Below are 12,764 nucleotides of genomic sequence, written 5' to 3'. Positions count from 1 at the left end.
TGACATTGAAAACAAAATATATTTCTAGAATAACTTGTTGAAAAAAAAAACATAATTTATTTTGACGTGCTTTATCTTATTTTAAACATAAAAAAAAGAAAGAAAATTAATGATATCTCAGTTTAAATGCATGAAAAAATTGCCTCGATTCATTAAGTTAAACTAAAAAAGTATGAAAAAGCTTTTCTGCCAGGAAAACAAAAAAAAATCTATGGGTTATTTTACAAAAGGAAGAAAAAATTGAATTTACAACATAAAACTTTAGAAGATTTAATATGCTTAGATATGAGAAAATATCTTGTTTTAAACCATTGTATATTTTGTAATCAGGGTTGGGTTTTTGCCGTCAGAAACTGGTTTTTGACATGACAGTGGTAAAAACCGTCAAAAACCTACTGTTTTCTTTAATTTATGGCATATAGCGGACAATATATTATTTTCACTTAATTGCCTTTATAAATGAATGTTGTAAATGATTGCTATTGATTTTGCAACTATTTACAAGTATTCTTATAGAAGGATATTCATTCATACAGAAATATTGTAACAACATACTTATTGAAAATAGTGATACTTAACTTCTATCATTATAGCTTGATTTGCAAAGGATTCAAAATTTTGCACTTCTTAAATGTTAGAAATAAACAAACAAACAAAAATACCTGGAACTATTAATAAATTCAAGAACTAAAAAAAGAATTTAAAATTTGGCATTTCTTAAATATTAGAAATAAGCTAAACAAAACTTTCAAAACTTGTAATTACTAACAAACTCTAAGTCAGGAATGACTTGACATTCTTCAGTAATGTAATATGTCAAACAAAATGATGTTTGGAAATGCTGAAAATTTTGTTTAGTATTCTAATATTTTACTTCAAATAGTATGATGGTTTGATATAATCATGTTGGGAAAATGCAAGAATCTGTTCTTAAATATCTTTTAACAACTTTTTTTCTAATTTTATTGCCCAAAAATTAATTAATTTTAAATCATAAGCAGTTAAACTCAAATTAAAATACAGTTTTATCAAAACTATGGGTTTTTGACAGTTTTTGACGTTTTTGACAGGGGGGGGGGTTTAACATGACGGTAAAAACCATGGTATAAACCGGTAAAAACCGTCATGTGTCAAAAACTTGCCAACCCTGTTTGTAATAGAAAGAAAGGTTTTAAAAAAAATTCATGTTTTTTACATTACATTTAAAAGAAATATAAACAAGTTATTTTATTAAATGAATTAATGCAAAAATATATTTTTATTGCTTGAGTTTGTAAGCTCAACATTCTACAGGTGTATAATTGAGACAGAAATTACGAACAAAACAAATATTTACTTACAAATGTCACATTAGTTATTCTAATTTTATTACGAAATTAATTTCTTCGTAAACAAAAGCACCCGTTAAAAACAAGATGGCAGCTTTTATTTCTAAATAAATTTCACAAGTGGTGGTTTTTATTTTTAAAAAGGTGGTTTTTATTTTTTAAAAATTGCAAAAATATATTTTTTTTTTGTCAAAAACATTTTTATTTTTATTTAACCGAACAATAAGTTCATTTGCAAACGTTGTGTGATACTTCAATGCAAGCTGATTGAATATCGATAACATTTTGTAACGTTTTCTCTATAAAGCGAATTTCTTACTCGTTGGCCCAATATGTTCTGTTTCTTGGGTTGCAATTTACCTGAATACTGAGTGAGATAGGCTAACCCACAACGTATTGATCTTCTGTTCAACACTAGTAATAAAATAAAAATTTCATCCGATTATCCGAGTTCCCTTTGTATGTGAATTACATTTAGAGTAATTGGATAATTAAAAATTGTACCCTGACAGATAGTAATTAGATAATTAAAAATTGTACCCTCACAGATAGTAATTGGATAATTAAAAATTATACCCTGACAGATAGTAGTTGGATAATTAAAACTTGTACCCTGAAAGATAGTAATTGGATAATTAAAAATTTTATCCTTAAAGATAGTAATTGGATAATTAAAACTTGTACCCTGACAAATAGTAATTGGATAATTAAACTTGAAAACATTTTTCACCCTATGAACCGTCGCTTTAATAAAAATACTTTCAAAATATCCTGCTTTTAATAGATGTTACATAAACGAATGATTTAAAAATTTAAGTTCATAAGAAGAAAATGAATAAACTAAATGCAGTCTATTACTAGCAGACGCCTATGTAGGAAATTTTCATATCAATCATTATACATTTCACCATTTATCCCGATTTTCTTTCATAAATATGTTTAGATTGAGTTTAAGACTTGCAAAGAAATATAACAGTGAAAACATCTATTTTTACTTATATACGCGCAATAAAATTATTTAGCCTTAATAAATATTTGTTAGGTAGAAAATCTCATGATTTTTATATTGTTTTTCTTAAATGCTATAATACCCGGCCAGGAAATAAATCCAATTTTTATCGTGTATTTGAAACCTGCCGGGTAACTAAAAGTTTTTTTTTTGCCGGATACCCGGAACAGCCCTTGTCAAATATTCAGGTTTTGTTGAGTTTGCGCAGAACCGGCAAAATTTGAAGACCTAGTATGTCTCTATTCTAAGCACTGGTTTTTGCAATTCCTGAACATGATATGATTTTTTTAAAGTCAAATTGCTATTGATAATATAGCAATAAAGAGTAATCAAGTTATTATCAATTGATATAAAAATTAAATTTATTGTTGTCCCCAAAGCTAAATTTTTTTTTTTTTTTGTGGCACTCTTACATAAAAAGTTGTGGGCCGCTATTTTATATAAATAGCATATGATACGAAATGAATTATAAATAAATCAAAACTTAAATTATAATATGAAAAATCTACACAAAGTTAAGAGATTTGTGAAAATACAGTCTTGATTTCGTGGTTTAGAGGAGAATCACAAAAACAATGTAATTTTAGATTACGAAAATCTGCTCACAATTTTCTGAAACTAAATTTACCCTAGAATCGGATTCTTCTACCCAAGGTTCTGTTTTTGTGAAGGGAAAAAAACAAAAAAAAAAAAACAGAAAAAGCATGTATTTTAAGAAGGTGTAATATTAAAATTATGAAGATGTCATTGTCTCCGTTTTTCAAAAGAATTTTGAGAAGAGCATCAATTTTTGATATTAAAAAAAATTGTGAAGGATCCATTTTTAAAATAAAACATTCCGTTTTTACGGACCTAAATAATTTGTGCATAATACATTTTTGCGATAAAATAATTTGCAAAGAGTGCGTTTTCAATAATAAAAATTTGGTAAACAAAACAAATTTCTCCTAAAATGACACCTGCATATTAAAAAATTTTAAACTAAAAAAACTGTCAGTTTTTAATAAATGGATGTAAAAGGCAATTAGCTTCTAAATATTGTTTAAGTAAATTTCTATTGAATAAGTATGAAACGAATATTAATTATTAGCTTATGATAATACAACAAGGAATGTTTGAAATTCCAACCTTTACTCGTAATCCTTGATAAACTGTATTAACCGCATTATCACATACTTATCAAAAAAAAAAAAATTTTATCAATCATTTCCAAATCAAAATATTACTAGATTGATTCATGAACTTTTCCTGCCACAAAAAGTCTGAAAAATGTTTCTCCACCTCTGATTCCTTATCCTATATGCAGTGGTACACTACAAGCAGGCCTACCAACTACAACGCTTTTTGCAAAATATTTTACAGAGCGGTAGTCATTTAAAAACAAAATTTTTAAGAAATTTTGGTAACTTAGTCAACCTTTTTAAAAGTCTCATCACGAAGGAGCTAAAGCAAAGTAGCTTTACATATGAACTTTTAAATCAATTATATGTAGTGGTGTGGGAACTAAGTTGAAATGGCTAAAAAATAATACATTAAAACATAAACTTAGCTACCACTGGAATAAATTTTTACAAAAAGCGTAAAAAATTGGCAGCCCTATACAAGTAGCGAAACTACTGTAGTCGCTACATTTTTTCGTGATTTGCAATGTAGTGTGCTACTTTTTCTTTTTTAAAAAAAAAGTAGTATAGTTGAGTAATGCTATACAAAAAAAAAGTTTGTAGCGATTCTAGACAACTACTTTTAACGTTAGTTCAGAAAAGAAAGACGGTTCGAATTTGATGGGTACAAATCTTCACTGGTCCATCAATGGATGCAATGAAAATGACCCGGTGGCTGCAGCTGAACGTTATCAAAAATTACGTATTTAAAATCACTTACATTTAAACTAGCCATTAATAATTTATCTTATTAACTAGATTTAACTTTAATTATTTAACTTATCTTATTTATAATATTATTATTAACTAGCCATTAATAATTAAAATAGATAATATATTACTTTAGTCACATGCGACTCGTGAAACATGGATGTTAATTAAAAGGAAGGAAACGTATTTTCGATGTATTTAATTTCTTAGAGGAAATAACAAAACAATTAAAAAAGTGAAAGATTTCACATTTCTTAAATTAAATAATAGCTGTCGGAAAAGGAATAAGAAGGTTCATGTAACATGTAAACATGAATAAATACTTCTCAATTATTCCCTCATATTTGATGTAAGCCTTATGGTCTTATTCAAAACCATTTTGAACATAGGTGTGAATTCAGTTCGTCCAAAAAAGTTCGTCTACTTAAAGTAGTGAAGTATTTACTATATTCCAAAGTAGTTAGTAGTCACTGCATTTAAAAAAAAGTAATTAACTCCATTTGTAACAAAGTATTTGTAGTAAACTACAAAAATTAATGTAGACCACTGCCTATAAGTTTGTGAACGCCCCTTAGTGGGCTTTGAAAACTTTTATGAAAGAAAATGTTTAGTTAGTTGTGGAGCTATGTAGTGGGTCGTAACAACTTAGAGTGAAAATAAGTATTGATTAAAAATAAGCATTATTATTTATTTGCTTTCTAACTCACATTTCTGATTTAGGATATAATATTTGTTATCGGGAACAATTTCGATGCTCCGTTCCTAAACAATCAGCTAAGTTGCAGGCAATTTTATAATATATATTTATGAGCGTTTCAGATTATAATTTCAAATTTTTATTATAAAAGAAGCAAAAAAAAAAAAAAAAATCATCAGCTCATACAGAAAATATAAATTAAATTTAATTCGCACTTGAATTATCAGTTCATTCTTAAGAGAAGAATCTCAAAAATCCTTCTTCATATTTAATCACATTATCATAAATATATTTTAATGCCAAGAATAGTTTTTCTACTGCAATTTGGCTAACGGGCAATGCCGTTACAATGCGGTAAGCCTTTTGAATGTCTGTAGGAAACAATAAAATTTAAGCCCTGAAAGCATGAGAAGCTCCAACTATGGTCCCAGCTCCAGGGAAAACAAAGCTTCCAACTCTTACTCCTTATTTGTAATTGAAGCACTTACTAAAATTGTTAATCTAAAATTATTTAGAAATGTTAAATTGTAAATAGAAAAAAAAAAACGCTTTTAAATGAAGACAAGAAAATTCACTCATTTTACGATTCAAACGTCAAATCGCGCAAAGATATTGGCATGAGTTAGAAAATTCAGTACTGTTGCGGCCCGTGAAGTTTGCCTGAAAGGTTTATATAATCTTTAATTTCAATTTACTTAAATTTTTATAAAAGTCTTGAATTTATTATTCGAGAACTTTAAAATATTTAAATTTTTGTTCATTTTAACATGTTTTATAAAGAAGTATGTATTGAATATATTTTTAAGTTTTAATTCATTCGTGAAATTAATACGTTTTCTGCTTTGTTTAAGAATTCAAAGTATTTTATCGAAATATTTCAAAATATCAGCGTTTTCTGTACTAAGAAACACAGGCGACGGATTGCAAGTCAACCTGATTACATTTCTAAACGACACCATTTATTTCCCATTTTTGAAAATATTAAAAAAATAATGTTTGATTAGTTAGCTAATTTAAACTACAAAATGACTAGTTGAATTTATTTTTAAACGAACATGGAAAAATTTTACATATTAATTATGTTAATCAAAATTGGAATTGAAAAAATTTCGAAAATAAATACATTGAGTCAATGTATTTATTTTCGAAGGCTTCTTTATAAAAGTGTATTTATTATAGCAAGTATTATAGTAGGCTTTAAAAAGGGAAAAACGCCTTTATTGTGCTATATTGATAAGGGGTCACTGAAATTTTTTTGACTCGCTATATCAACAAAGGTTAGGGAAAAAGTAGGTTGGTGGACTAAAAAGGTTGGGAATTCCAACCATATGCACCATTTAGCCCACTGATCATCTTATGTGCGCAGGTAGGTTATGTGACTTCAGTTCATTAAAATTCTTTTCTTAATTACTAATCTAGTTATTTAATATCACAAGAATATTAACGACCAATTATCTACTAAAATCTATAAACAAACCGTCACTTCTAGAAAAAAATGTTCCATGAAACCAATTGCTGAAATGATTATTAATAAATTTTAAAAAAAACTTAACCCAAAAAGTTTCATTAAAAAAAAAAAAAAAAAAAAAAAACGAACAATTTATTGGTTGTTTGAACGTATAGCAAAATGTCAGAAAACCATCCAAAATTATGCGAGATCCGAAAAAAAAATGCCGTCTTGTAATTATGTTTATTAATTAATGTACAAAACAATCAAACAAATATAACACTTTTTCTGGAGGAAACTAGTTTCTTGGCCGACATTATCAATCAAACACTTTGGTTCCATTGATAAAGATGCCTGCCAATTTTTCTCGATAAAGAAAAAAAAATCACATTTCTTTCGCAAACTATTTCAAGAAAGAGAATTTTTTTTTTTTTTTTTTTTTTGAAAGACAGAATTTTTAGATACAGAAATACTTCGCAATTAGCAGCATAGTGAAAGGGAGGGACAATGGGCAATATTTTCCCTTCTACATTAAGCCAAAGGTTGCCTCCGATTGACGACTAAGTGAAATACATTTAAAAAATAATAAAATTTCATCATTTCACAAAAATGTATTTCTTGTTTTCTGCTAACAGTTAAATACGTAAACAAAAATGAGTCAAAATGTGTGTCAGAATTAAAAATATTAATTGATCATTTTATTAAATATTAAGAAATTGTAAAATAAATGTTATGAAGTAAATTATAAAGTAATTATTCAGCAATGAATAAAATCAGTAGTTTCTTTAGACATATTTTTCTTTGCCTTTCCATTTCTAAGGATTATGGAGAAGTAGTAACCTACTTATAACTGGGAGAAAAATTATAATAAAAAATGTTTTATAAAGTAAGCAATTCATTCATAACTCCAATGATTCATTCACTAAAGTTTTAAATGTATTATTATTGTTTTCATATGAATAAATATTACATACGATGTAAAAAATTTTAACAAATAAATATTTGATTAAAGAAAACTAATTCAAGGCGAATATAGTACGATATCCAAACGAATTTTATCAAGAAGTTGTAAGGTATTAAAATACTGAAGAGGATAATTTACAAATAATTTTTTACCAAAGAATTAGTTCCGCTAGAATTTACATGAAATTTTAATTGAAAATATGGATTATATGAGCATAAATTTTTTCCATGTTTCTTTTTTATTCATTAATTTGCACTTTCCAGTGACCCGCTTTACGAGATCATTTTAACCCACCTTTGCAAATAAAAAAACCTTTTTTTCTCCACATGATTGCAAAGCATTTCATTTCTAAAAAATTGGGATATTTTTTTTCAAAATATGGAACAATCTTAAATTTGATATGAAGTAATACTCACTTGTAGGGGAATGTAACCAAGGCAAACCGGACCCATATAGTAAAGCAGTTACCGAAAGTTTCGGTCGTTCTTTTTTCTGATTCATCATTTTTAAAAGAACATAATTTTATTTGACCACTCCTTTATCACATCACAGTCATCTTTAATGAGATATTTTTAAAATAATGCAATTTTATATATAAAATAAAATTGTGTCTTTTGAAAGGGCAACCTCTTTCAAGTTCTATCGAATATACTTGTCTCATAAAAACGAATCAAAACAAACCATTTCTAAGCAGTTCCCGTAGTAGTTTTGTTGGAAAATCGTGAGGGTTACTGCTAAAAGAAAATGCGCCAAAGAAGCCAACATGCGCCCAGATTTCAAGGCCGTGAAGAGGAAATGTCGACTGTAAGAACAGGTTGCGCAATTTTCGCATTTATTTTAGATAGAATGTGAATGACCCAAAATTGGAATAATTGATACAATTAAGGGCTCATTCGATAAAAGTAAATATTTTATTTTACTTTCAACTTTTTAATACTTCACGATCAATGCATTTTAACTACGGTTAATAGATTTTACTGAATTTTTATAATATTAGAGAAAAGTTGGTAATTTTTATATTATGTCATAATAGTAATAAGTATAAGTAAGTTTTTTATATGCTAAAATTAAAGTGTGCTAAACTTTTATTTTATAAAATTACTAGTTATTATATAATGATAGATAATTAAAGTGCTTACGTGCTTAATAAATGTAACTATTTATTGTATTAAAAAACTAGCTATTTTTAAAAATGAATTTTATTATACGCTTAGAAATTATTTTAATTTGCCAATATATTATCTAAATAAAAAATTGGAATGAACTTAGAAGAATAACTGAATAAGTAAAATGTGATAGTGTCAATTTTATAGTTTACAATTTTATAAAGGTGTAGGTCGGTAGCTGCCCCTAAGTGGGTGATTTCTTCCCTCAATGGGGCGATGAATGTTCCAGAGAAAATAGAAAAGAACAACAATAAAGAGCTAGCGATAATTATGTATAATATACGAACACTATTCGAAGAAAATGTGTCCCAATCGCGGTAATTTTTTTAGTTTTACGAAAAGAAAAAAAAAATCAAAATTACCTAATGTTCAGGTTTTTCTGACAGAGATTACTATGAGAATTTCTTTCTTTGGTTCGTAAAAATGCACTTTTCTACATTCGACTTTCAGGCATGCTAGTGAGTCTCTTCTGCTTTTTTCAATTTAATTTTAAAAGCCTTTTCGAAGAAAGTTCATTGTTTTAAATTTCCGCCAAAGGAAAATTATTTATTCTTTATCCTACATATGCAAACGCGATTTAAAATTGCATTCACATTTAAAATTACATTCACAATATTACAATCACAAATCGTGTTTCGTATTTATACGATATTATATCATATATCGCGTAAAAAAGACAATATTATGATTCGTTTTCAAGTGACTTAATTATACAACGGAATTCGTATTCACGCGATTTCAAAGTTAAATATTGAAATTTGTATTCACACGATTTTAAAATCAAGCATCGAGACTCGTATTCATGCGATTTTAAAATTAAATATCGAGATTCGTATTTGCGTCATTTAAAGATCACACATTGATTCACAAATTTTAGATAAATAAATAAAATCTCACATTGATATTTTTAGGAAAAATGCTGGTAACATTCTGTGGATAAATGCTTCTTATACAGATTTTTTTTCTTGCTTAATTTTCAGGCATTTTTCTAATGTATAAAGTGTTCTTTCATATAACATTTTTGGATTTCTATTGTTAGCTTCTTTTTTTTAATCAAACTTCATAAAAATTAAATCATTTTTTAAAAAATTAATTCTAGAGATATAGTGGACCAAGCAAAAAGTAAATTTAACATTAAAGGGATTTTAAACATTCGACTGCTTTATTTGGGGTACATTTTCAAAATTAATTTAAGGATCAAAAATATGTCGAAATGTTATTCAGAAAAAAGTAAATTTTTGGAATCATTTCGAAACTCAAAATATCGTCAGTGTCACATTAAAGTTTAGCTATCAGACTGTATGTAGAAATACGATTCAGTCAATAGATTTTGTGTGTGGATATTATATTTTATCCTTTTGGTCGGCAATAAAAATATTTACATATGACATTATAATTTAAATGATTTATTTTTGCATTTAATTGTTTTCGGATAAGCGACTTTTATAATTATTTTTATTTCGTTATTATTTCAGTAGAACACTCAAAAAGTAAATTAAACATTAGGAGGCTCAAATATTCGAATGATCTATTTGAGCTACATTTTCCACTAAATTTTGAGAATTCCGTCTACATAATTATTCAAAGAAAGTAAAACCTAATTTCGAAACTCAAAATATCGTCTGTGCTTAACATTAAAGTTTAGCTATCAGACTGTATGTAGAAATACGATTCAGTCAATAGATTTTGTGTGTGGATATTATATTTTATCCTTTTGGTCGGCAATAAAAATATTTACATATGACATTATAATTTAAATGATTTATTTTTGCATTTAATTGTTTTCGGATAAGCGACTTTTATAATTATTTTTATTTCGTTATTATTTCAGTAGAACACTCAAAAAGTAAATTAAACATTAGGAGGCTCAAATATTCGAATGATCTATTTGAGCTACATTTTCCACTAAATTTTGAGAATTCCGTCTACATAATTATTCAAAGAAAGTAAAACCTAATTTCGAAACTCAAAATATCGTCTGTGCTTAACATTAAAGTTTAGCTATCAGACTGTATGTAGAAATACGATTCAGTCAATAGATTTTGTGTGTGGATATTATATTTTATCCTTTTGGTCGGCAATAAAAATATTTACATATGACATTATAATTTAAATGATTTATTTTTGCATTTAATTGTTTTCGGATAAGCGACTTTTATAATTATTTTTATTTCGTTATTATTTCAGTAGAACACTCAAAAAGTAAATTAAACATTAGGAGGCTCAAATATTCGAATGATCTATTTGAGCTACATTTTCCACTAAATTTTGAGAATTCCGTCTACATAATTATTCAAAGAAAGTAAAACCTAATTTCGAAACTCAAAATATCGTCTGTGCTTAACATTAAAGTTTAGCTATCAGACTGTATGTAGAAATACGATTCAGTCAATAGATTTTGTGTGTGGATATTATATTTTATCCTTTTGGTCGGCAATAAAAATATTTACATATGACATTATAATTTAAATGATTTATTTTTGCATTTAATTGTTTTCGGATAAGCGACTTTTATAATTATTTTTATTTCGTTATTATTTCAGTAGAACACTCAAAAAGTAAATTAAACATTAGGAGGCTCAAATATTCGAATGATCTATTTGAGCTACATTTTCCACTAAATTTTGAGAATTCCGTCTACATAATTATTCAAAGAAAGTAAAACCTAATTTCGAAACTCAAAATATCGTCTGCACTATATAGAGAGCTTTTTTTTTTTTTTTTTTTTTTTTTTGAAACAGCACTATTGAAATATAAAATTCTTTCAGTGGACCTTAGCATCGAAAATCAAAGGTCATTCAAAAATCTTCGAAATAAGGCTGTTTTTTTAGATTTTAACAGTCAAAATTAACTAGTGCCAACAGTAAATTACAGAGGTATGTATTTCGGTGAATACAGAAGAATAAATAGTACTTTAAATTTCAACAAAATCAAAAAAGTCAAGTATCCAATCCTGCTCTTGACTCTTTAAAGACTGGCTCTTAATAATTAGCGTAATGAAAGTCTAGTTTAGGTTTTCATATGATAACATGATTAGATTTCCATAAGATAGCATTAGGTTTTCATAAGATAGCTTATGAAAACCTAATTATTACCCCAAAATTAAGTGTCGTTTTTCTCTTTCTTTTGCTTACTACATGGAAAAAAATGGAATCTCTTAATAACTTATAATCTAATGATCGTATTTTCTCATACTAAGACTTATTCTTAATGACTCGTGCGGTTAACAGTGCTCCTCAACCTTTTAATCGCCGAGGATTTGATAATTGTACCACGTTCCGATGAAGGGGGTATTTAATTGTATTTAAAGAGGCCTTCGAAACATGTGGTGATGGATCTTAGCTTTATCTCGATCACTGTTCATAACGTCTCGAGCGTATCATTTAATCCGGTCCACCGCCCGGGGACCACTGATGCCCGCCACTTAATTTCTGAAGATCATATTTTAAGCTATGAAATCAAACACAAAAACGCATTTTATCTCAATATGGGAAGGAGCCGCAATCTAAAATATCTGACCCAACTCTCTATAGTAAAAAATTGTGTATCAAAAGCAAATAAACTTAAAAAAGTAAAATATTAGTTTAATAACAATAAAAGCCGGCGTTGAAATTCACAAATAAATATATTTCAGTAGTTTAAAATTGGCACATCATCTTCAGAGCAAAATACAGAAAAAAATGGAGGAGGAAAAATATCCCAAATCAGCAAGAAGTTAATAAAATTTAAAACTAAAACAGCCCATAAGAAAGTAAGAGTCAAAACACATAAGTACTTCCACCTATCGAAAGATATTTTGATCGATAGAATTAACTAAATTGAACTGATAATTCAATTAGTATAACTGATAATTCAATTGCATGGGAAATTTTAAAGCTCTATCTCAGGGGTGGCGAACCTTTATACACCAACGTGCCATTTTTTCTAAAAAATTGTTGAATGAGGTCATAGACGTGCCGTCAAATAATTTTGAATTCGTAATTATTGGGAAAATAATAATAGCACTAAATACTATCAACTCAAAACTCCTTATTTACATTGGAAAAAAAAACATTTTGCTATGTCTCAGTTATACGCGTAATTCAACTTAAAGTAACATCAGTGTGACTTCTGTTGTTGCAGATGAGATGACAAATAACTTATATTAGGTTGTAAGATGTTAGTTTAAGCAGAACTGTTAATTTTTTTTGCTAGTTATTTATTGTTAACTTGTTTTTTATGGTTATTAATTGTTTTTTTTTAACATTAATTGTACATTCTTTTATTAATAATTGTTTATTAT

The 12,764-nt window shown here is 27.3% G+C and overlaps 1 protein-coding gene across 5 annotated transcripts in view; it reads right to left on the bottom strand.

The window, feature by feature from the left end:
- LOC107454254 (retinoid X receptor ultraspiracle) overlaps nt 1–12,764 on the bottom strand; it is a 173,391-nt gene that overhangs the window by 97,603 nt on the left and 63,024 nt on the right. The window contains exon 1 of one of the 5 annotated variants that reach the window (XM_087154969.1): nt 7,733–8,046. The exons of 2 other annotated variants lie outside the window; for them this stretch is intronic. In XM_087154969.1, coding sequence (XP_087011095.1) covers nt 7,733–7,768 — 36 coding nt within the window. In that variant the 5' untranslated portion in view covers nt 7,769–8,046. Of the gene's footprint in view, nt 1–7,732; nt 8,047–12,764 lie in introns of those variants that run through there. 2 more of the 5 variants (XM_016071378.4, XM_087154970.1) reach the window with 2 other exon arrangements.

This window comes from Parasteatoda tepidariorum, chromosome 11, assembly GCF_982258835.1.
Source record: "Parasteatoda tepidariorum strain Cologne lab strain chromosome 11, Ptep-v5.0, whole genome shotgun sequence".
NCBI lineage: Eukaryota > Metazoa > Arthropoda > Arachnida > Araneae > Theridiidae > Parasteatoda > Parasteatoda tepidariorum.
The sequence above is the reverse complement of the archived record's forward strand: the minus strand, read 5'-3'. Positions and strand labels throughout refer to the sequence as shown.